General features: G+C 41.6%; 1 protein-coding gene and 1 long non-coding RNA gene across 2 annotated transcripts in view; one reads left to right on the forward strand and one right to left on the reverse strand.

Annotated features, from left to right (window-relative positions):
- shroom3 (shroom family member 3) overlaps positions 1-26442 on the forward strand; it is a 49609-nt gene that overhangs the window by 16521 nt on the left and 6646 nt on the right. Inside the window, 18 exon segments of the mRNA XM_081613122.1 lie at positions 8552-8671; positions 11978-12199; positions 13768-14051; positions 15466-15694; positions 15772-15821; positions 20170-20560; positions 20631-20870; positions 21656-21735; positions 21738-21955; positions 22034-22164; positions 23217-23357; positions 23431-23627; positions 23630-23857; positions 24212-24424; positions 24510-24672; positions 24761-25058; positions 25137-25213; positions 25560-25648. Coding sequence (XP_081469248.1) covers positions 8552-8671; positions 11978-12199; positions 13768-14051; positions 15466-15694; positions 15772-15821; positions 20170-20560; positions 20631-20870; positions 21656-21735; positions 21738-21955; positions 22034-22164; positions 23217-23357; positions 23431-23627; positions 23630-23857; positions 24212-24424; positions 24510-24672; positions 24761-25058; positions 25137-25213; positions 25560-25648 — 3371 coding nt within the window.
- Positions 16784-17405, reverse strand: LOC145553975 (uncharacterized). Its single transcript, XR_014090035.1, has 2 exons — positions 17369-17405; positions 16784-17274 (listed from the first exon to the last, which is right to left on the reverse strand). It is a non-coding gene; the product is annotated as an uncharacterized LOC145553975 (long non-coding RNA).

Here is a 26442-nt window from a genome sequence, read left to right on the forward strand (position 1 = left end):
TTACCTTTTTGTGGCTCTTAAATATGTTCGATATGTCAGAGAGAACCTGAAGCTGTTTTTTTAAAGGATGATTGTAACAAAACAAAACCAGCCTGGCCCTGTGAATCGGTGAGTTTACCCCAAAGCTACAAACTGTTTGCCCCACACAGACCAGATGAATCGTGATTCAGCCATAAGTGAGAGTTTAAGGTCAAACCCAAAGTATCTTTGTTGGATTTAAGTCTCTAGTTAAATCCACTAGATTCCCTTTTTTCTCTGCCATCCATTAGCGTTAGCCTTGAATATGGTACTTTCAGCCTTGAAAAGGCTAGCAATAGCCTTTCTAAGGCTAGCCTAGTCTTTCTAGGCTAGCAATAGCCTTAGAAAGGCTAGCAGTAGCCTTTCTATTGCTAGCCTAGAAAGACTATTGCCTGGTGAAGTCTTCCTGACTTCACCAGGATCAGCCTTAGAAAGGCTAGCTAGCTAGCTTGTTGTGCTTGGGGGCGCCCAAGCACAACAAACTTAGCTATTGCTAGCCTTTCTAAGGCTGATTTCTAAGGCTAATAGCACAGGGAAGCTAGCATTAGGCTTGAATATCCTAGCATTCATTTTGGTTGGACTATCGTTAGCCTTAGATAGCTTAGCATCCAAACATGCTAAGGTTGGTCCCCCACTGGTTTGCTTGTTTGCTCTGCTGTCCATTAGCATGGGTAAGCTAGTGGTGGATCTAGATATGCTAGCTCTAGTCAAAATGCTTGGCATCCAGCGTCTGTTAGCGACGTGTTGACGTGTCCAGGCCTGGATGTGGAATAGTCTTACTTTTGGCACTAAAGTAACGCCATGACAAAATTAAAACTACTGTGGCCACTTCATCTGTTTGTGTAGCTTCTCTCCTCCAATAATCTGTTGGGGTAAAACCTTTACAGCATGATGCTAGGCTAACGTGAAGACAAAACTCCCACTGATTATTTTTAGGCCTCAATGTTCTTCGTCTCTGTTGTACCAGACTGACATTGGGTGAAAAATCACCTGGAGTCCAGAGAAAAACTCTGTAATCCCTTCAGAAACTTCAGGAATCGACTGATTGGGTCTGGAAGGAAACCCTTGGCGACCCGGCGCCGCCTGGTCACTCTGAACCCACAAACAGTCTATAAATACTGAACGCTTCAGTCCGGCTTGTTGCAGCCTAATATGGAGCTCCTCCTCTGAGTGCAGTGCCCGCCTCCGCCTCCGCGGGGCGCTGCTTCCTGATGTCCAGGTTTGAAGCTGGATAACCCCAAACGGCCGTTCCCCTGCTGTTCCCCCCGGACCCCTGCTGTTATCAGATACCGCTCAGTCCAGGAGCGCCGGCCTCTGATTGGCTGGGTGAAACAGGAAGTGGGCCATCAGAGCCCCAAGAGGCTGGGTGTTAATCTGGACAGGACAGATAGACGGATGCATAAACACAGGCTCCCTGTTTTATCCCTGTTTTCCTTTCGTTTCCTTCCCTTCCTCCTGCATCGCTCCTCATCCTCCTCTTCTTCTCCTTCAGCCGCTCCTCCTGCATGCCTCTTTGGCTGAATCACCACATTCCTCCACAGCAGCATCACCTCATGGCTGCATGAAGCACAAACACTCCCTCACACACACACACACACACACACACACACACACACACACACACACACACACACACACACACACACACACACACACACACACACACACACACACACACACACACACGTCTTCCTGACTTCACCAGGATTTTGCATCGACTTCCATTAATTTTTTATTCGTTTATAAACCCTAAAATCAGAGCCGGCCCAAAGAACATGAGAGTTAAGCAGCTGCTTAGGGCCTCCACACCACCAGGGGGCGCCCAAGCACAAGAAAACTATTTGGACTACGCTAAGAAAATAAAAATAAACAAATAATATTACGAGAATAAACTTGTATGAGAATTAAGTTGAAATAATTCAGGAATAGTAGAATTATTACTAGAATAAAATAATAAAAATACAAGAATAAAGTCAATATTAAGACTTGTATTGAATTGTATTTCTGACTTCATTCTTAAAATTCGATCACTTTATTCCAAATTTTATTTTAAATCTCAGTAATTCCATTTTTTTAAATATTGAAATTAAAAAAATTATCGTATTTTTGTGAAAAAGTTATTCATAAATGATCATGAATATAAACTATAACATTTATCTTTATATTTAAAGCACAAACAGGAAATGACGTCATTGTAAAATCTGTTGGATGTTCGTGGTTTTATTTTATTCACTGGAAAAATCAGATAAAAGCAGAAACCTGGTTAATAAACGATAAATCATTGTTTTTGTTCCGTTAACTTTAAGTATTTTAAGGTTTGCTTTTCCGTCTCAGTTTAATCTATTCCAGAACCGGTTCTGGACCGGTTCTGGACCGGTTCTTCTTCTCCTCCTCCTCTATAATTACGTTCCTCCTTTCAGACGCTAATAAATTCCTTCATAATTTGACTGTAATGATTTTTCTTCTGAATTTGTTTTATTTTTATTTGTGCGGACTGGACCGACCGGACCGGGTCGGTTTTAACCAGAACTGCACTTTTCTGAGTCTCGGTTCCCTCTCAGACCGGAGGGCAGATTATTATGGGCTGCTGCCGTTTCCCACGGCAACAGATAAGCGGATCAGATGACACACCCTGCAGTCGTCCAGTTTGTGGTTTCCAACAGAAAAGTGAAATATTTACAGCTGGTTCTTTGAGTGACTCGGTTCTGACCCAAACAGGAAGACGGTTCTGTCGGCCTTATTTATTACAGAAATGGTTAATTATTTTAGAGGAATGTGTGTTAAAATCCTCAGGATGAATCATTTTGACTCTTTTCCTCTTACAGTTTAAAGTTTTTCCCAGAATGCATCTGGATCAGTCTAATCAATAATCTGATATTGGGAATTTAACTGGATTATTTCACAGATAAAGTCATTTAAAAAGGACATTTAGAAGAATTTTTAAAAAAAAAACTGATTATCAATGAGAGAAGCTGTAAAGGACCATTACTGAAATGATTAATCGGATCAATCGGATTAATCGTGATTAATTGATTATAGAAATAATCATCAATTAATTAATCGATTAATCATTAACTAGAGTATACAGACTTTAAAAAAAAACAGTTTGCTGAAAGAATAACGCACTCGGAGACGTAACTAAACCAAATCTGTACAAAAATATTTACATTTTAATTTAAGAATCAATAAAAATAATTTTAAAAATATATAAATCTGTTAAACTCGAAACTTCTCCAGTGTCAGTTTTAGCTTTACATGTGTTTAAAAATACAACAGAAACTCCTGAAGACCAACTTTTGTTTTCCAATTATTGATCAGTTAATGCAGAGGTTCCCAAACTGTGGGGCGTGCCATTGCAGGGGGGTCGTGGGAAGCCGTCTGGATGAAAAAAAAAAAAACCTGAACGCTGTATGCGCTGGGTTTTTACCTTAGAACGGCCAACTCTCTGTTATTCATGTCAATTTGAGACAGTAGAGGCTTCTGCACTTCCCATATCTATGTCCTCTGTCACTTTTATCAGCAGTTAAAATGGTTTAATCCGTTGTTAACATGTGGTAACCTGTTTTTCCGAGCCGCCTTTAAACGCAACATGAAGGCTACGACGTGTCCAGGCCTGGATGTGGAATAATCTTATGTTTGCAAAGAACCTTTCACCGTTTTTCCCCCAAACTAACCGACTGAGTTGAGTGAAGCTGTTGGATGAAGGTAATGTTAGCTAAAAGATGACTAGCTAATGTTAGCTAAAAGATGACTAGCTAATGTTAGCTAAAAGATGACTAGCTAATGTTAGCTAAAAGATGACTAGCTAATGTTAGCTAAAAGATGACTAGCTAATGTTAGCTAAAAGATGACTAGCTAATGTTAGCTAAAAGATGACTAGCTAATGTTAGCTAAAAGATGACTAGCTAATGTTAGCTAAAAGATGACTAGCTAATGTTAGCTAAAAGATGACTAGCTAATGTTAGCTAAAAGATGACTAGCTAATACCAATACAGCACCTTAAGCTTAACAGGTAGCCTGTAGGCTACTGGTGTTAAAATTATTACATTCGTTTTGCTCCCAAAAAAGTCGATTCCCCTCCACCCCCCAGGCAGTGGCGCAAAAAGTGGGCATGCAGCGCATAGGGGCGCAGCACCAGAGGGGCGCCGAAACCCCGTCTGGAGGGGCGGCGCTCCGATGACGTTTTCCCAAACACTTCAGCGCCTTACCCTCGCGCACTTAATGAGGTAAATGTCTAAAAAGGTCTTCAATGGCAAAAGTAAAAATCTGCAGAATATGACCATATTTTAATCGAATTTATCGATTTATTGGCCAAATAATTGATAATCGATAATCAGTAGTTGTAGCATAGAGCTAAATATTTAGTTTTCTGATAGTTTAGTTTGTTCGGGAAATAAATATTTACCTTAATAAATTAGTTTATAATTAATATTGCCATTAATATTTCATCTTAAATCTAAATTTTTAGTTTGAAAATGAAATATTTATTTTTTTAAACTAAATATTCATCGTAAACACGAGATATTTAGATTCATAGCTAATTGTTAAATTTTACAGCTAAATATTTAGTGTCTAAATATTTAGTGTCTAAATGTTTAGCTGTAAAGTATCTGACACGTGAAACCAGATTATTTTATGCTAATTGAACCAAATTGTTGCCGTTTCTCTCTCCAGACTCATTTTTCGGTATTTTCTGTGAACTGACGTGTTGGTTGAACTTTAATCGAAGGTCTTTTTGTTTGTCTTTGTTTGTTTAGTCGTCAGTAATAATCAGATCTTTGTTCGTCCTGCATCATGAGGCTCTTCCTCCGGCTGTCCAGCTAAATCCTCCCTCTGTTCTTCTCTTCCTCCTCCTCCTCCTCTTCCTCATCACCTTCCCAGTTTTATCCTTTCTTTTATTCTCTCTCTCTCTCTCTCTCTCTCTCTCTCTCTCTCTCTCTCTCTCTCTCTCTCTCTCTCTCTCTTATCTGCCTCAGCATTTCCTCTGTTTCTCCACCCAAACTATCTGCGCGCCATCATCTCCTCCCCTGTCTCCCATCTGTCCTCCCTGCTGCTGCTGGACGTCTGATGTTTACTTCACGCGTTAATCGCACGGAGGCCTAATGACGTTTGATCGCTCCGTTTGCTTAACAAGCTGCGGGCCGGAGCGGGGCGGTCAGAGTCGCGCCGGACCAGACGGGATCGGACTTTGAGCTGGGAAAGTTTTTCCGACAGCAGTTTCAGATTTTGGCAGCAAAAAGAAGCTTCGTTTTGGAGAAGTCGTTTTCTCGGCGATGGAGCTGCTGGAGGTTTTTTACCGCCGGAAGCTGAGGAAGAAGCAGAAGAAGCCGGAGTTGGGTCGCTCCGACGGCGCGCTGTGCCGGTCGCCGTCGGAGACCAGCGTCAACAAGCTGGCCATCGGCCTCATCTCCAAGGTGCTGCGCTTCACGTCCAGGTAAACGGCCGGAGCCAGGGCCGGACGGAGCCTTTCTGGGGCCCGGAGCGGATGTTCACTGGGGGCCTCCACCCATATCGTAGAAACCGATACGATTAAAACAAAACGACCTAAAACATAAATCTGCATTAAAGCTGCAGCATGAAACTTTAAGGAAAAATATTTTTTTTGCATATTTGTTGAAACTGTCACAGTTTAAAAATCGAGTTATCTAGAAACAACCAATCAGAGCCAGGATTGGTTGTTTCTCTGCTACGCTGCAGCTAGCATAGCCCGTCATTAATGCTAACGCTATTAGTACTGCAGATGAACAGTTTCTCTGTAACAGTGAGTGATTTCTTACTATTAGCACATTGAGCATCGAGTACAGGAGGTTGATTGACAGCAGTAAGCCCCGCCTCCTGTCACAATTCAATTCAAAATTACTTTATTTGGTAAATTAAATGTTAAATCATATCATCCAAGTTTCTTAAGAGTCGTTCTGAATGGTGATGCTGTGGGAAAGAAGGATGTCCAAATCAAACTGCAGTGTTGACTCGTGGGCTGAATATAAAAGCATGCCACACTTTTCAGATTTTATGGGAAAAAAAAAGAAAAAAAAACGTAGAAAAAAGATGATAATTATGTTTTAGTTAAAATCCCAATAAAAAATGTTAAAATTTGTGACTGTAGTGTTCAAAATGTGAAAAAGGTGAAACGGTGTGAATACTTTAGCAGAACGGACTTTATAATTATTTTGTTACCAACAGAAAGTTGTTGTTTTGTGGTAGTTTCAGGCGGTGAGCAGATGAAGCGTTTTGAGGTTCTCCAGTCACGTCCTGTCGCTCCCCAGGTGGCTCACAGACATGCTAGCTTTCATGTCCTCCGTGTCCAGCGCGCAGATAAAACCGCTTCCTGTTTATCTCTGGATAAATGACCGAGCCGCAGGACAGGAGGAATGTGACGATGGTCAGGCTGAGATTAGCACCGCCGCTCTGAGAACCGCGCTAAAACACAGGCTGTTAGCTAAACGTGGCTGCACCGCTAAGATTAGCATACATGAGAAGATCTGAGTGAAGAAGTTAGACAGTCAAATACTAATAGTGATAATTTGGGTTAATTAGCCTGTGAGGAGAAAATGGGAGTTTATTATTTAGTCAGATTTTACCATAAATGCCGTTTCAAACTAAATGCTAATTAGCAAGCTAAAGACTTAGTTCTTAGATTGCTAACTATTTAGCTGCATGCTAAATATTTATATAGCAAGGTAAATGTTTTGTTTAAATAAAGCTAAATATTTAACTAAATATTTAGCCGGCTAACTATTTAGTTTAGACCTAATACATAAAGAGCAAGCTAAATATTAATTAGCATAATAAATATTTAGTTTCAAACTGTTTTGTTAGCAAGATAAATATTTAATTTGAAGCTAAATATTCAGTGTTACGTTAAATATTAAGTTAGAAAGCTTAAATTTTTTAGCTGGCTAACTTCATTTACCTAAATATTTAGCTAAATTAAATATTTAGCTAGCTCACAGCTAAATATTTAATTTGGAGTCAAATGTTTAGATCGTAATCTGAATATTTAGCTTAAAGCTAAATACTTAGTTAGCAAGTTAAATATTTAGCTTGCTAATGAATATTTAGTTCCAAACTGACAATTATAACTGAATAATGTGGTGAAAATGTTATTTTGATGAATTAAACCTCTTAGTTTGACTAAACAACCCAAATTATTCTTGACTCGTTCCAAACTGGATCCGGTTTGTTTTGGTTTTATGATGTTGAATTTTCCTGTTTACATTTTTTAACCAGTTTTCTTCTTGTAAATCTGCTTTTGGCCTCAGATCTTATCAGAGATGCTTTAGCTCACAAACATAGGTTACTTTAGAACAGATCATCTTCGTTTTCTGTGTTTTACATTTAACTGAAACATTAATTCTCCTCCTGCTCTGATAACAACCTCCTTTCAGCGGCTGAGCTCCCTGCAGCGCTTTAAAACATCTGGTTGTGTGAACGTGGATCTGCTCAGGGTGCAAACAGACAGACATTTCAGGAACAGAAAGCGTGACTCGGGTCGTCAGCGTTGGACTCTACGCCGGCTGGAACAACGGCTGCTTTGTAACCGTAGCGCTGGAGCGCCGCCACCGTGATGTCACTGCAGCCTGCAGTTAATCAGACATGGTGTCCGGCCGGCGCTGCGCAGGTTTCTGCTCTGATTGGATGTGTTCACATGCAGGCCTCGGGGCGCCGCCCTCCTTCAATTGAACACTGCAGCCTGACTCACGCATCGTCACAGGATCTGTCAAAGATTTCCTAACAAGGGTGGAAAAACAGACGGGGAAACATTTCAGCGCTTCCTGAAAGATGCTGATTCAGCAGCTGCTGAGTAACGGATTGTTAACTAAATGGTTTTATTATTCCTGGTTTTCTGTGTGCTAGCTCCAGCAACAGTACGAAAATAAATCTTAGCTGGTGTTAAAATCCGTTTATATGGAGGACTAACACTGCCAAAACCCTATACTGACATGTGAATAACAGAATTATTAAAGCAAAATGTATAAAAAAAATTTCAATTAAAATAACTAAGGCAGAAAACTTTAATTAAATACCACAGCAGAAGATAATGAACTGGATCCATATATTATGAAAATATATTCCCAGTGTGGAAATAAATCATTGTTCTGTATGGAGGAGTAACGCTGCCAAAACCTGGAGAAGAGGAAGTGACAAAACAATATATATTTATAACCAAATTACTCTATTAGTAAACTAAAATGTACCAAACATTTTAAATGTTCAATCAATGAAAAAATTTAGAAGGAAAACTTAAAATAAGAATGGATTTTTCCATCTTATTTTTAATTTTGGCAGATTTTTTAGTTTTTCATTCGTTTCCAGAACATTTTAAAAATTTTAATAAATTCTTCAATCATGTTGAGGAAAATACATTTCTGGCTTTGTGGAGAAGAAAACCTTTGACATTTATTTTCTCTTTCACAGGATGCCTCATCTATCTAATACACAGATTTTGTTTTATTTTCATGATACATTTTGGGGTTAATGTGACTCCGTATAACCCAGTGCTAACTGTTAGCCTCACACTTCGCCTCCTCAGACGCAGTGAGCCGGCGTCTCGCCCTCATTCCTGGCACTCGACCAAACTCAGCGACAATCAACCGGACCTGGAGCAGATGGAGTTGATGGGCCCCGTCTGGGGCCACAGTTACCCCACCAGGTCAGAAATGCCCCATTATTTACCCCACAGAAACCACAGTTACCCCACCAGGTCAGAAACGCCCCATCACTTACCCCACAGCTACCCCACCAGGTCAGAAACGCCCCATTATTTACCCCACAGAAACCACAGTTACCCCACCAGGTCAGAAACGCCCCATTATTTACCCCTCAGTTACCCCACCAGGTCAGAAACGACCCATTATTTACCCCACAGAAACCACAGTTACCCCACCAGGTCAGAAACGCCCCATCATTTACCCCACAGTTACCCCACCAGGTCAGAAACGCCCCATTATTTACCCCACAGAAACCACAGTTACCCCACCAGGTCAGAAACGCCCCATCATTTACCCCACAGTTACCCCACCAGGTCAGAAATTACCCATCATTTACCCCACGGAAACCACAGTTACCCCACCAGGTAACAGCTGTTTTTCATCTACATTTATTAAATGATCAGGATTCTGATCAGTTTAATCAGAGATCATTTGACTTTTTATCCAAAGTGTCACATCATTGTAAAGCAGGGTGTCCAAAGTGTGGCTCTGGGGCCATTTTTGGCCCTTCGGCTGATTTTATGTGGCCCCCCAACTGCAATTCAGAAATTATACAAGTTTAGTTCATAGATGCAGCTGGAGAGTTTTAATTTATTATCAGGGTAAAAAATTATTACTAACATAATTTTCTCACAAAGTTTTCATGTTTTTATAACCAAATTTTAACAAAAAAGTAAAACCGAGACGTTTTCCTGAAAAGCCACATTTGCTGCTTTTATCAGCTTTTATTTTTAATTAAACTTTGCTAAATACAGCAGGTGTTTTTAAATAAAGTGACCCAAATTCTGTTATTACCACTGAAAGTAAATTTATTCAATCCATCTAAAAAAAAAACTGAAATCAAGATGCTTTTATTTTAATGAAGCAAAAACTGTTATTAATGCCATTGTAGGAAAAAAATGATAAAATTTCTGCCAAAACTCTGAAATTTTGAGAAATGGCTGAGTTTCAAAAAAAAAATTTTTTTCCTTTTAAACTCAGAAAATTTCCAATTTTTTCTGTATAATTTCATAGATTAATCACTAAACTTCTGGAGTATTTGGTGGAAATTTACTCTACTTATATATTTTTAATATAAAAATTTTAAGGTTATATTTTTTTAAATAAAGTAAAAAAAAACATTCAGAAATGTACCTTAGGCCTGAATTTACAGATTTAATTTGTGCCCCAGTTTAATGACAGGAGGCCTGTTCCTGCCATGATTTACAGTTAAAATTTAAAAATTAAACATTTGTTCAAAGACATTACGATGTTGGACAAACATAAAGTAAAGCTAACAGTAAAATCTCTGAAGATCCTTTAATAAAAACCAGATTTCATGGCAGCTTTCAGGAAAAATATTAAAAACCGAGTTTCCGTCTCAGAATTTTTAAACTGTATTTTATATTGTAATCAAAATTAAAACTAATAGCTTTTATGAAGATGGTCACTAGGAAATGTTGAACTATTTCTGCTTATAGGATTCAGATTTTAATGTTTTTCCCACAAAGTGACTGATTCATCAATCAAAAATCAATCAAATTTTATTTGTATAGCACATTTCAGCAGCAAAGCATTTCAAAGTGCTTTACATAATTTAAATAAAAACAGCATGTGACAGTGAATAAACAGAAAGACAAAGAATTTTAAAAAAAGATAAAAACATTAAAACCCGCACCCCTTGTTAATTAAACGTTAAACGTCTCAGACCTCAGAGTTTTAGTTAAAACGCCATTTAACAAGGATTTTCACACCTCAGAGTTTTAGTTAAAACACCATTTAACAAGGATTTTCACACCTCAGAGTTGTAGTTAAAACTCCATTTAACAAGGATTTTCACACCTCAGAGTTTTAGTTAAAACACCATTTAACAAGGATTTTCACACCTCAGAGTTTTAGTTAAAACGCCATTTAACAAGGATTTCACACCTCAGAGTTTTAGTTAAAACGCCATTTAACAAGGATTTTCACACCTCAGAGTTTTAGTTAAAACGCCATTTAACAAGGATTTTCACACCTCAGAGTTTAGTTAAAACGCCATTTAACAAGGATTTTCACACCTCAGAGTTTTAGTTAAAACGCCATTTAACAAGGATTTTCACACCTCAGAGCTTTAGTTAAAACGCCATTTAACAAGGATTTTCACACCTCAGAGTTTTAGTTAAAACGCCATTTAACAAGGATTTTCACACCTCAGAGTTTTAGTTAAAACGCCATTTAACAAGGATTTTCACACCTCAGAGTTTTAGTTAAAACACCATTTAACAAGGATTTTCACACCTCAGAGTTGTAGTTAAAATACCATTTAACATCCAACTGTTCTGATTCATGTCAGAACAGTTGGATGAATTAGCTTTGTTTTAAAAAAACAAAAATAAAAAACCTCCTGAAGACGTCTGAGGCTCGATCCTGCTGGTTTCTGATTACGTTTCCTCCCAAAGCGCCTCGTCTTCCTCATTTTGATAAAAGATGAAAGCAGAAACATGGAGGGAAACCAGAAACTTTGGGACTGGAACTCTGTCCTGCTCCCGGAGCCGTAATCACATTGTGTCCGGCCGACGGAGCTGCTGGGTCAAACTGTGACGTCGACACATTTACATTCCTGCTGCTCTTTCAGACGAGCAGCAAACACAGAGATGATTATAGATTATTGATCCACACAAACTGAGAAAACAACACGGTCGATGTGAGGAGAGTTTCAGGTTCCAACAGAGGAAAATTACCTCTAACTAGAGGAATGATAAAAAATAATGAATCATTATAATTATATAATCTGGTTTCATCCATTATAAAACTACTGAGAATATTTTCTGTCACAAAAAACAAACTTAAAATCAATCAAATAAGTCACTCTTTTTTTATTATTGTTACTAAATTTTTTCCAAAATGGGTATTTATTGTATGACAGTATATAAGGGCTGTTATAAAATAAAATAAAATGTGAAGTGAATTTCCAACAAAACTTAAGATATTTAATGATTAATTAAATATTATATTAATTATATTATTATATTAATATTAAATATAATTAATCTCAGAAATTTCCTATAAAAAACATGTTTTTTTGTAGAAAATTTCTGATATTAATTTTAAAATTTCTGAGTTTTTTGGCAGGAATTGACTCCTTTATTTCTTTACAATGGCCTTAAAGCAGATTTATGACGTTTGCTGTGTTAAAATAAAATCATCCAGTTTGCAGTTTGTTATATTTACATATTTATTTCCCATTGGATCCATATTTTAGTTTTTTGTCTCCCTCCGCCTCCCAGTGCCTCCACCACCGACCTGTCGGCCGGGTTTGACCCCAGCGGCGGCTACCTGAGGAAGAGTCCGGACCAGTACAGCTCCAGGGGCAGCATGGAGAGCCTGGACCCGGCCCAGTCCTCCCATCACCACCCAGTGACGCAGCAGCAGCAGCTCCCACTGGGCCACCGCAGCCACACTGGGCCCAACCCGGCCTACTCGTCCTGCCAGCAGCTTTCCTCTGCCAGGTCCAGAAAACAACCAGAACCAAAACAAGATCCAGATTCTGACAGGAAGGAAAAACTTTAAATATAAACATCTAAATGTCAGCAGAGTAACTGGGTAGAAACCAGTTACATTTACCCAGTTCCAGTATGAATTAGCCTATTAGATGATTATGACATATTTGAGCTGATTGTGACGTGAATATTGCAGTAATTATATAAATATAACCAACTAATTACATTTAATACAGTAACTTTTTTAAATTGTACTTGTTGGAGTATTTTAACTTTTTACTTTTACTTCAGTAAAATTTCTTGGGGGTTTTTCCCACTGAATGAAAAACAAGTTTTATCCAAAGATCCACCAGATACACACAAACATATGCGCGCGCGTTTGTTTGTAATACCTTGTGGGGACGATTTTCCTGACACTACGTTGTGGCGACCAATTGCTCCTTGTGGGGACCGAAGCCTGGTTCCCACAAGGGGAAACCCTGTTTTAGGGTCAGGGGTCAGAGTTAGGACTAAGGTGTGAATTGAGTTTTGGTTAGGGATAGGGTTAGGCATGTGATGGTTAGGGTTAGGAAAAGGGTAAAGGGAAGGTTTAGGCTGTAGAAATGAATGGAAGTCAATGGAAAGTCCCCACTAAGATAGCCACGCACGCACACACACACACACACACACACACACACACACACACACACACACACACACACACACCTGATGTTTCTGCTAAAGTTTCAGAAGTTTTCAGAATCTGAGTTTGAATTTTTTATCTTTTGCCTGATTTCATTTTTTGTCATTTTTTCATTAAAATGCCAAAATTTCCGCCTAAATTAAAATTTTTCTCCTTCTGATGATAAATATTAAGTGATTGATCATTTTATCAGGTACTCAGTACCAGTAATTTTACGTTTCGCTTGAGTAAAAATATGTTGAAGTATTTCTACTCTTACTACAGTCTAGTTTTGGTTATTCTGTCCACTTTTGTCCATCAGAGTTTATTTAGTTTGATTTGGTTGTTGGTTGGAGTGGCCAAGTCAAAGTAAAAAGCTGGTTGTTTCCTGTTGCACTAATCGAGAAACTTTAACATTTTTTAGAAAAACATTATCATTATTTCCCAGATTTGATAAAATCAGCTGAAACGTCTGATTCCAGTTTGGTAAAAGTTCGTTTTACTCCAAAAGTGAGAAAAGAAACATTTACTGATTGAAGTTTCTGAAGCACTAAGACGATGATCATTAATCATTAACTGGAAATAAACAGATTTCCACGGCAGCAGACAGAAACACCTGGTTTTCTTGATACTGAGCATCAGTAAATTATTTACCAATAATCTCTTTGTTTTCATCTGCTGCATTAGTGATCGTCTATCTGTCAGGTGGAAACTTTAACTCCAGATTTCAGGTCTTAAAACGATAAATTTGATCCAAACTGATGTTTTCAGTAACTAATCAGTGATCATTGTATTAAGAGTGGTGGAGATATTATAGTTTAATATACAGTCATGATCCCTTTCAGCTCAGTATGTGTCCAGTTTTTATTTTTATTTCTGCGTTGAGCTTCTCACTGATCGTGTTTCTGCGCTGCAGGTCGAACAGCATCGACCTCCTGCTCAGCAAGCGGGACTCGGCCTACTCCTCCTTCTCCACCAGCTCCAGTATTCTCGAGTACCTGGCCTCCACACCCTCCTTCGGCCCGGAGCGCTCCTGCTCCCTGGACGCCGTCCCGCAGAGAGGCGCCGGCAGCGCCAAGATGCTGCAGGCCGACATCCGATACGTCCGCGCCGTCTACGACGCCCAGCAGGGCCTGACTCAGGAGCAGGAGCTGAACTCGTCCAGAACTGGGCCCAGGTCCGGACCAAGAGACCTCCAGGGTACGATGCCTGACCCCAAAGAGGCTCTCTGACCCCACAGAGGTTCTCTGACCCCAAAGAGGCTCTCTGACCCCAATCTGACCCCAAAGAGGCTCTCTGACCCCAATCTGACCCCAAAGAGGCTCTCTGACCCCAATCTGACCCCAAAGAGGCTCTCTGACCCCAATCTGACCCCAAAAGGCCTTCTGACCCCAACCTGACCCCACAGAGGCTCTCTGACCCCAATCTGACCCCAAGAGGTTCTCTGACCCCAATCTGACCCCAAGAGGCTCTCTGACCCCAATCTGACCCCAAGAGGTTCTCTGACCCCAATCTGACCCCAAGAGGCTCTCTGACCCCAATCTGACCCCAAGAGGCTCTCTGACTCCAATCTGATCCCAAGAGGCTCTCTGACCCCACAGAGGTTCTCTGACCCCAAAGAGGCTCTCTGACCCCACAGAGGTTCTCTGACCGCAATCTGACCCCAAAGAGGCTCTCTGACCCCAATCTGACCCCAAGAGGCTCTCTGACTCCAATCCGCTCCCAAGAAGCCTATCTGACCCCACAGAGGTTCTCTGACCCCAATCTGACCCCAAAGAGGCTCTCTGACCCCAATCTGACCACAAAAGGCTTTCTGACCCCAATCTGACCCCAAAGAGGCTCTCTGACCCCAATCTGACCACAAAAGGCTTTCTGACCCCAATCTGACCCCAAGAGGTTCTCTGACCCCAATCTGACCCCACAGAGGCTCTCTGACCCCAATCTGACCCCAAAGAGGCTCTCTGACCCCAAAGAGGCTCTCTGACCCCAATCTGACCCCAAAAGGCCTTCTGACCCCAATCTGACCCCAAGAGGCTCTCTGACCCCAGAAATTTCCTGGAATCAGCCTTCTGCTTTTTCTTGTGCTGGGAATCAGAAGTCAGAGTGTTTGTGTTATTAATTAATTGGCATCAATTCCAATATCTATAAAATCATCGATCGACATCAAGAAAACTGTCAGAAAATGAATTTATCATCTCAAGAAAATGGAAAATTATCTTGTTATTTATAGGAATTTAACTTGGAAACATGCATTCCTCAGTATGTTCTGACACAAGTTAGATGTGTTTACATTGCGAATATGTAATTACGGATATTTAACTCTTATAGCCATGGTGAGGCTTATATGAATTAGACCAGAAGGGGGCAGCATTGCGCTAAGTCAGCCTACAGTCTGCCAGATGTTACCCATAGAAGAAGAAGCGATCGAATGATTCGTATCTGGAAGACGGAAAAGTAACGTTGGAATTTTAAAACCATTCATTTTCAGTCAGAAAGTCGTTTTCTCCCGTTGTTGAACCTTCTGTGTTTACATGGCGTCTTGCTATGAATGCTGGGAGATGCAGTCCTAGAGTCTGCTGGTGAACTTTGTCCCATGTCTCTGCTGATGCTGCAGGCTCAGTGGGCGGGGTCTGTTACCGCGGCGCTAACGGCAGCAGAGGCGGCGTCCCGGCGTCAAACAGGCACAGCGTGGGGCCCATCTGGGGCCAGGCGGCCAGTCGCAGCTCCTACGAGAGCCTGAAGGGGGCGCCCGCTCCGCCGAGGCGCAGCGACAGCTACGCCGCCATCAGGAACCACGAGAGGCCAAACTCCTGGTCCAGTCTGGACCACGCCCGCTCGCTACGGTGAGTATGGTCCGGTGAGCATCGCGTTTTATTCTCAGGCCATGAAATCAGATTTCATCTGTGGTTTTATCTTGCAGGTCTCTGCAGAGCAGCTCCTGGCATCACTCCAGCGGCCCGGTGGCCTCAGGTAACCGACCAGATCGACACTCAGAGAGGTTCTGGTGGTCAGACCGGGTCTGGACTGGTTAACTCTGAGAGGGACAAACTGGAGCATGGTGGCACAGGAAAATGACCATTTCATCTAAATGGAGTCTCTCGTTACAACGGACCTGTTTAACATGTAAACTATGCAGTATATTATTGTTACACAGACACAGATTGGTTTCCCCTGGTGTGTTATAAGCCTGGCGGGCTGCCACACTGCAAAAGTCCCCTTTCAAAAACAAGAACAAAAAGTACACAAATAAGGTACAATTTTCTTAAAATAAGAAAAATTATCTCCCAACATAAAAATAAATTTTATCTTGTCAAGATTTTCTAAAACAAGAAAAAATATCTAACCAAGATAAACCTACAATATCTTAAATTAGTGTATTTTACTTAAAACAAGCCAATTTTACTTATACGAGTAAGATATATTATCTTATTTTAAGAAAATTATCTCAAGTAAAGAAAATGTTACTCGACACTGAATTTCTTGAAATAGCGTAAAATTTTCTTATTTGAAGAAAATGTTCTATGTATTAAGAAAATAAATCTCATATATTCTATTTATATTAGTAAAATTGGCTTGTTTTAAGTACAAATACACTAATTTTAAGATATTGTAGGTTTATCTTGGTCAGATATTTTTTCTTGTTTTAGAAAATCTTGACGAGATAAATTTTCTTGTTCTGTTGGCAGATAATTTTTCTTATTTTAAGAAAATTATACCCTATTTTTGTACTTCTTTTTCTTGTTTTTGAAAGGGGACTTTTTGCAGTGATATACCTAAATCTAATTTATTTTATTGTTGCATAGGATTAAAATATATATTTTGTCACAGCTTTACTCAAGGTTCTTATGCTAAGACAAAAATCCAAAAATTGATCCTGTGAATACTGGAACAAGAGATGTTATTGGCTTGCTGAAATGAAGACATGAGTTCAATTACTTTTAACATATTTATTACGTTTAAGTTTCACATAAGCACAATAAAACATGACTACTGGTCAGAATAAAGTCTGGATGGGCATCTGATTCTGAAACAATCCTGTAAAATGACAGAACAATGAAGATCTGACACATCTGCCGCACTCATAAGATGCCCTAAGAGTCAAGCAAACCAAATTGTCCAAAGCAAAAAAAATCTTGGGATTAGATGTCAACAATAGGAGCTTCCTCCGCAATGAACTTCTTCCAATAAGCCATAGCCTTTTATATGTGGAAGTCTTGCCTCAGTTACGGACGGCGTTCTCAAGACGTCTGTCAGCAGCACAGAGAGGAGTGGCCCCACACACGGATGCTGAAAAGTGTAGTAGCTATGATGTCCTCCTTTCAGAAGATCAGGGAAGGCATGGTTCCAATGGCCAGTAGAAAGTTGGTTTCATGATCACCGCAGAGCTGAAAAGTGGTCTTGTTTGAAGTTGTTGGGTCATCTGCTAATTGGAGCACAGACAGAAAAACAATCACAAAACAAACCACGTTTTAGGGACTAATCAGTGTAATGATGAATCAGTATCATAAATTTCTTACCTTGAGAATGTGAAGGACACCGTCACTTGCAATTCCCAAGTTTCTTGTAGATGGTGCAATACGTGATTGACGATGTGTCTGGCATAGGCTTCACTATGGCAACAGTTTGGTTTACTTGAAAAATAAAACAAGTCTTATTTTAGTTCATGTGCTCCATTACAATATTACATGAATTCAACATGGCAAGAAAGTTATTTTAATTAAATCAAACAAGGACTACTTAAATTCACTAATTAAAATAGTGTTTAAAATATCCTGGTAACAGTGTGGAATATCTAACCTTGTAAACTCATTGCATTTAAGTTTTTTAATTACAGCACATAAACACCCTCAGTTAGTGAAATACTAGGCGGAATTGCCCTTTAACCATTTCCCGAATGAGAAGCCACCTTAGCTGTGTTAAAAACGGAAGCTACTAAGAACTCGTGTCGATATTATTTTTAAGCCACATCTATTGTGGTTAATGACTGTTCAAAGCTCATATTTACAAGAGCGGCTCTTTAACCGCGGATGAAAATTGGCATTTCACGACATGCTAACTAGCTTCAGTTAGCTTATCTTAGAAAGACAGACAACTTTAAACTTACCTCTGAGTACAGCAGCTATAGGGTCTATACACGTAAAAAAGTCCTCCATCTTCATCCATGTCCAACCGAGATTAGAAAATTGGCCAAAAGAAAATCTTATAAAAGTACAGTAGATAAAAGCTTAGTTAGGCTGTTGCAACTGAATCAACCGTTAATCAGGGCAGTTAAATGATCTCTGGCGTTGCCGTTAGTGATGTGCGGATTGATACTGAAATATCGATTCTTTCGATACCAGAACTTAATTCTCTAAAATCTATTTTCAGATCCAAGGATCAATACTTTCAACACTTTAGTAATTTGAGATAATGTAGATTAACAAGAGCAAGTTAGAAAGTAACAAAATTATTGAGATCTTGCCTAAATGAAACGTTGTTAATGGGAACTACTTTTTCTTCCGCTTGGTAAGTATGTAATGTGTAAGGACGTAATGCCCAAGCGCAGCGTGCTGCTGACGCTCACTCACTCAGAAATGGACATGTTGACAGATTATAAAAGTGACACGGATGTATTTCAGCTGTCATTTTATAGTAGTTTTAATAATTAAACAATGATGTACACTGCTAAAAAAAAATAAAGGGAACACTTAAGTGAACACTTAAGTGTTCCCTTTATTTTTTTGAGCAGTCTATTTAGTAGGGTTATTACTTTACTAATTTTCTTTTTTTAGTTTGCAACTCCATTTTCACATGTTTTGTATATTTCTGCTGAGTTAAAATAGCTTATAGTAAACGAGATTGTTGTCTCAATGTACTTCTGAGTTTAAAATGAGTGCATCAGAGTACATTGTGTTCTTTTTATGAAGCCAAGATATGGATTACATTTATTTTTTATTTAATTAAGAAACAAACTAACTGTCTTTGCACAAAGTATGGGATCTGTATTGCCAATACCAGCTTAAATTTTACTCGGTATTGGATCGGAAAGAAAATCTGTTGTATCGAACATTAATACTATCTCACTGCCATTTTGGGCGCTTTCCCATTTGGATTGTATGATGTCATAAAAGGGGTTACAAACATGATGAATAAAATATTGTTCAAACTAATATTAGTAACTTATATTTCAAATTCTTACTTTATAAACCAAAAGTTAAAATATTTATCATGACATTGAGCTAATCAATATTGTTGATTCTAATCTCATTGTGTGGAATACCAGCCATTTCAAATCACACATCAATAGAAATTTCATGACATGTCAATAAGAGGTCCCACATCTTGCATCAAGAAGATCAGATTAAGGTCCACAGCAGACGGAAACATGCCAAGAATTATCTTGATATATAAACTGATATAGTCTCTGAAATTGTTGTGTTAAATGTCAACCGTTTAAATATTAAATTATAATTTCCAGTACACTCTGCCAACTTATACAAGAGTATAAGTTCATGGGGTTTTTTATTTTTCATTGACAACAACACAAAGGATTCCATTTGGACATAGTCTGTTTTAATTATCTGAAGACATTTCATTAAGTATGTGATTTCGCTTTCTGTGCTTGAAATAAGAAATTTTTACTTATATAAAATAAGTTCTAGACTTGAAGTTTGATAGGTAAATATTGATATTCTAGATTCTAGCACATATTTACTCATAATAAGTAATATTTTCTTAATATTAAGCTTTTATATCTTACTGAGATAATTAAGTACAAAAACACTTAAAATAAGAAAAATATTCTAACATAAATCCCTCTTGGTGAGAAAAATTATCTTGTTAGAAAGAAAACAAGAAAATCTCCTTAATTTAAGATATTTAATCTTACTAAGATTTCAGTTTTTGCAGTGCAGGCTTTACTTGCTTTAATTGTTTTATACTCTACATGCGTCTTTTCTGCGCTCTGCTCCGTTGCGCACTTCATCGACGGAGCAACGTTGTTTCTAAGGCTCCTTTATTTGAGACAGTCAGGAAACTGGATGATGAGAGAGGGGCAAAGGTCATCAGGCCTGGACTTGAACATGTGACCCTTGTGTTGAGGACTAAGGACCAAGGTCACTCTTCAACCCTGTGCCACCGCACGGCGGCCAGTCGCATTTCTTAATCATTTTGCTCCTTAAAATATCAAAATTTCCACTTACTTCATATTTTGGTCGGTCTGATGATGTCATTTTTAAATATAAATGATTGATATTTGATCAGTACTTTTTACCAAACACGTTTTTACTGGAGTGGTTTGAGATAAGTGACCGACCCTTCGTGTCTCCGTCTGGTACAGCGAAATCGTCGTTTGGCGCCGAGGGTCAGCTCCACACCGTGATGGAAAAGAGTCCGGAGAGCAGTCCCACCACGAAGCCCAGGCAGGGCGCCGGCTTCTCGTCCCCGACCGGGCCCAGCTCCCCGCCCAGCCGCCTCATCCTCCCTGCCGGCGTTTACCCGGTTCCCCAGCCAGAGCCTCAGTACGCGCAGACGCCCGGCTCCGGCTCCGGTCCCGGTCCGTCGGCAGTCTGCACGGCTCTGACCAGGGAGAGCAGCCGGCAGCCGGCGCTCCGGGACGATCGGACCACAGAGAACGGCCACCAAGGCATCGGCTCCTCACCGTATTCCCGCTCCTCGTACTCCGGACCTGGATCCTCACAGCTCAGGTCCAGGCTGCCTGAGGCGGACAGGTGACCTTTGACCTCATGTTTCCTGGTTCTGGATGTTTCTGCTCGTGGTAACGAAGCCTTGTGTTTGCAGTTGGCACCAGCAACCGGAGTCGAACGCTGAAACCCATAAGCCGCACCTGAAAGCCCCTGGAGGCGGATCCGAGGGTCCGACTGGACCCCACAGGCCTCACAGGAACCTCAGCCAGAACCTCGACGATCCTCTTCTGAAGGAACAGCAAGAGCAGAACCACAGGATTACTCCGGTCCATTCGGTCCCAGACCTCAGAACCGCGTCCTCACAGGGGAGGAGCGAGTCCAGAGACGACACCCGGTACTGCTGCTCCCTTTCTGTAAAGCACAGGGGCCCAAAGTAAGGCCTGGGGGCCGCTGGTGGTACCTCGGACTGATTCTGTGTGGCCCTCACCTGGAATTCAAAAATTCAGCAAATTTGTCCCATAAATACAGAAGGAGACTTTTAATTTGTAATCAGGGTAAAAGTTGTTACCAACATGATTTTCTCACACAGGAAAATATAAAATACAACACAAACTATTTTATATTTTAAAACAAAGTTGTAACAAAAGGTAAAACCGAGTTTATCCAGACTTTTCCTTTGCTGCACCCAAATCAGCTTTTACTCTTTTTAACTCGAAAGAATTTGGCGTTTTTAAACAAAGTCACCAAATGCTGATCTTAGTACTGAAAATAAATGTATTCAACCAAACCTAAAAGAAACTCAAAACTAGACGCTTTTCTTTTAATGCAGCAAACGTGTAAAATCTGCTAGAACAAAGTGGAACATTTCTACCAAAAAACTCTGAAATTTTGAGAGTAATCTTAGAAATTTGCAAGAAAAAAATGAAAATTTGAGATTAATATCAGAAATTTTGGAAATCTCTTAATTTCAAATGTCAAAAATCTTCTTGAGAATTTCTGAAATAATCGCAAAATTCTTGGCAGGAATGTGCTTCTCTAGCACCTATAATAGCCCTGAAACAGTCGTAAAATCTTTTAAAGTTCTGGATCTACAATAAATATCAGGCGACTTTATTTGCTTGTTTTTGTCTTTGACCCACATGGTGAAACCGTTGATTCTGATGCTGTCCGTCTCTTTAGACCCAGAGAGCCGCCCACCGTTCCGTCAGAACCAGCCGGGTCGTCCCGGGTCGCCCAGGGTCAGGCGCCGGCGCATCCATCCGCCAGTGGAGCCACAGAGACCCGGACAGCGATCACCCTCTGACCCGCCTGGAGATCGCCCTCACCGAGGTCCAGCGCTGCGCCGTCCCAGACGGCGGCCAGAGCCCGGCCCGCAGCCTGTCGGTTCTGGAGAAAGTCAGTCACTTTGAGCGGCGGAGAGACGGAGGGAAGCAGCGCAGCTTCAGCACCAACTCCTACTGCAAATCCTCCCATCTGGGGGTAAAACCCAAACTCTCCCCACCGCTGGCTTTCTGCTCTGCTGACTCTGTTTCTGAAGCTCTTCATTTTCCGGCTCAGGTGACGGATAAAGGTCGCAGCTCCCCCTGTGGAGCGGAAGACCTCATAAATATGCTGGAAAGGAGCACGAAAGGGACCAAAACCCACAGGACGATGAGCTACAGAGGAGGCGGCAATGAGAACATGAAACACAGTTACGGAAGCCTGGATGGACACAAAGGAGCAGCGCTGCTTTCAGCTTCAGCCAATCAGCAACAAGGAAAATAAATGATGCTTCTTGATTGGCTGCTTTCAAATACTGGCTTTAGCTTCCCAAGCTTCACTTTCCAATGTTTTATGAACATTTAGCAAATAAATGAATTAATTAATGCTGAAAGGTGGATGTTGAGGTTTACGGCTCTAATTTTACAACAATTTCTACTCTTTGTCGAGTTTTCCAACCGTGTCAATGACCGGCGTGCAAAAAGCTGCTAGCTAACAATGACTAGCATTGATGCTAGCTGTTAAGCTATCAATATAAAACCTTAAATCTTCTGATATATAAAAGAAAAAGGACGCAGTGCTTTGCTACTAATTGTCAACACTAAGACAACTAGAAAAGGTCAGGAAAAAGTTTTAAATAAGAAAAAGTAGCGAGGGAGAAGGAAGTAGCTATGCTAGCTTGACTATGACAACTCCAACATGTAGATGTGCTGTGGGATCTGGTGAGTTTCGGTTCAGTTATAAAATGTAAGTAAAGGCGACCAAACCACCAACTCCGACAGATCACCAGTACAGCAGGTGTTTGCATTAGCTAATCTGCCACCACTGTGTTAGCTTAGCTTATAGCAGCGGTAGCTAATCTACCTCTGATGAATAAAACATCAGGCCTAAAAACTGTAAAATACTTTAACGGACTGAATGATCTGTTATTTGTATGGAAAATGTTTGACTGTTTTTCGGTGTTGAATCCTGAAACATGAAGTGGCGTTGTTGTCAGTTTCTATGGCAACGGATATGCGTGTAGCTTAGCTGGAAAAACGTGAATTTGAGTTATTATTTCACTAGTTTTTCTGCGTTATTTTTCCCTCTGATGCACTAAATTATTGACCCCAACGTCTCCAGGTTTCATTAACGGTTACGGAGTAAAACAATCGTCTCGTTGCCCTGCGGTGTTGCGCGCATGCGTTAAACTCCCGGATGTTAATTTAACCGCTTCCAGCAAGTCAAGTTTCTAACTGATAAATAATTTGTGTTTGGTCTCCAGGCTTCCAGCCGATCCCATCTCAGCGCTCCAGAGAAGCCGCAGCAGCTTCCAGCTGGACGGATCAAAGGACGGAGACGTCAACAGGAACTTTCCTTATCGACCTGAACCCCAGGAGGCAGCTGACCCCCTGCAGGACAGGTCAGAGCTCTCCCAGAGGTCATTCCTCCAACATGTCTGCTCCTGTCCTGATGTTTGGTGCGTCTCCAATCAGATCTTACAGGGATGGTGTGAAGGACGCCCAGCCCAACGTCCTTCGCTCCACTTCATTCAGACAGAGAGAGCTCAGCTCTCCGCCTCCTGTCGTCTCCGGTCCTCAGCCGTTCCCCAACCCTGCTAAGTACAACTCACTGGAGAAAAAAGGCCCAAAAACGAAGCCCAAACCTCAGGGCATCGTCATGCCGCCAGTCACTTCCCTCACACCCCGAAGGGGAGGCATGCGGTCAGCCCCGATGACGGAGGCCAGAGCCCGCCGCCGCTGCCCAGCGTCCCTCCGGTCGGGCCGCCGGCTCTGACCAGGATCTGCGGCCGCAAGCGTCTGACGGCCGACCAGAAGAAACGTTCGTACTCCGAACCAGAGAACCTGAACGAAGTGGGAGTTTCTGATCCAGAAACAGCTGCTCTCTTCCGACGAGGAGGAGGTAAAAACATCTGAGTCAAACCCGTAACGCAGCGTTTCCTCAGTGGGAGCAACGCCACCTCAGAGGCTAAGCTTGCTAAAGCGCTAATCATTAACATGAATCCAGCTAAGACTATAGCGCTACACCAACATGGTATTTAGCCGAAGCTAAAGCGCTAATTATAGCAATGCTGATGCCCACCATGTGTCTATGACACATCATAATATTTATTCAATTGAAATTTTACTAAACAGGTTAATTTAGGGGAATCATTTACAGACCTAGCAAAAACGCTGGTAGCAGATTAACATATTAGCGGAAGTACAGCTACATGTGGTTTTACTGTTCCTTGTGTAATTCCTGCTGTTCTTCCAGAAACTAGCGTAGCTGACCGCCGGAAGATCTTTGAGCTAGCAGCAAGCCACGTTGGCGCCGGCGTGTCGAGGTCTGACCTGCGGCAGCTCCGCCAAGACGCTCTGGTTGAGTACATGGAGAGGAAGCGAGGGATTAGGAGGGATAAGGCAGTTCAAAGGACTGGATCAAGACCTCGCAGCGCTTATTTCCACCCTGAGCAGGGCTACCACACAGGTCAGTGCAGCTCAGGGTCGTCCCGTCTGGGTTTGAATGACATGACCGAGACCTGATGGCATTTTTGGCTTCTCCTGTTGGACAGACACCTACAGCCTCTCGTCCACCTCCAGCATGCTTTCCCTTCAGGACCCTGGTCCGGATCAGGGCGTCCCTGCTCTTGGTTCTGACCGTTGGAGCCTCGAGTCCAACCTTTTCTACCCGGGCAGGGTGACCACACCCAGACCTCCAGCTCAGCCAATCCCTGGGTAGCCGATCTCTGAAGCAGTCCGTCATCACTCAACATCTTTCCTTAGATTAACCTTTGAACTCCTTCCATGGTTTGTCTTCTTCTAGCTCCAGTCTTGATCTCCATACCCGGATCGGCCAAGATCTGAACCCTGAAGCCCAAATCAACAGACACAGTCAGTCTGGTACCAGAGACTCGAACAGAAGCCAAGACCGGCAGATCGCTGAGCCTCAGCACAAACCCGGACTCTCTACGAAGGTCAACGAGGCGTTACAGAGGGTCGGGTCGGTCCACAGGTCCGGGAGGTCGGCCTCTGCTGAGGATCTGCTGGAGCGTTTAGAAAACAAATACTCACCTCAACACATTCGCTCCCGCTCGTCCCCGACCGCAGACAAACTCAGCCAGGTAACCCTGAACTTCGAGAGCGATTGGACCAAGACGGTTCCTTCAGTCAGTGAACTGACAGACCTTTGTGTGTTTCAGAACTTAATTTCAGGAGACATCAAGAGTTTCGACGTCACCTTCTCTGAATCTGGACGATGTGCTCTGGCTGCAGATCGGTACGGCGAACACAAACCGCCGTTCAGAATGTCTTCTTAGGGCTCCCACATACTCAGGCGTACAATACGTATTCTGTTAGCCACTGGTACTCGACACGCAGTGTCTGCAGACAGTTGAGATTTCATAGTCAAGCATGCCAACTGTCTTCATTTTCACTCTGAGTGGATGCTAGCCAGTTTGATGAGCTAGTTGGGCTGGTAGGTTTACATAGACGACAGAAAGAACGTTTTAAAATCTAACTAGGTACATACCAGTCAGATTCCTGTTGGACTTATTTTATATTTATAGACTAAATTTTACATAAAGTTTTTATTTTTTAGTTATTTGTCTCTTTGTGTCTTTCAGACCTGGAGACATTCAAGGATCAATAGAGTTCAGTTCTCAGTCAAACCAGTTAAATGAGAACTCTGACCGACCGACGGCATCTCCACAAGGTGAGACATCCATCCATTCAACCAACCGACCGACCAGCCATCCAAACATTCAACCAACCGACCAACCATTCAACCAACCAACCAACCAACCATTCAACCAACCAGCCAACCATTCAACCAACCAGCCATCCAACCATTCAACCAACCATCCAACCAACCGACCAACCATTCAACCAACCAACCAACCAACCATTCAACCAGCCATCCAACCATTCAACCAACCATCCAACCAACCGACCAACCATTCAACCAACCAACCAACCAACCATTCAACCAACCAACCAACCAACCATTCAACCAACCGACCGACCGACCATCCAACCATTCAACCAACCATTCAACCAACCAACCAACCAACCATTCAACCAACCAACCGACCGACCGACCATCCAACCATCCAACCAACCGACTGACCGACCAACCATGCAACCAACCAACCAACCAACCAACCAGCCAACCAACCAACCAACCAACCAACCAACCAACCAACCAACCAACCAACCAACCAACCAACCAACCAGCCATCCAACCATTCAACCAACCATCCAACCAACCAACTGACCGACCAACCATTCAACCAACCAACCAACCATTCAACCAACCAACCAACCAACCAACCAACCAACCAACCAACCATTCAACCAACCGACCAACCGACCAACCGACCGACCAACCATCCAACCAACCAACCAACCAACCAACCAACCAACCAACCAACCAACCAACCAACCAACCAACCAACCAACCAACCAACCAACCAACCGACCAACCAACCAACCAACCAACCAACCAAC

The sequence above is a fragment of the Poecilia reticulata genome, chromosome 12 (assembly GCF_904066995.2).
Source record: "Poecilia reticulata chromosome 12, P_reticulata-male-v2, whole genome shotgun sequence".
NCBI lineage: Eukaryota > Metazoa > Chordata > Actinopteri > Cyprinodontiformes > Poeciliidae > Poecilia > Poecilia reticulata.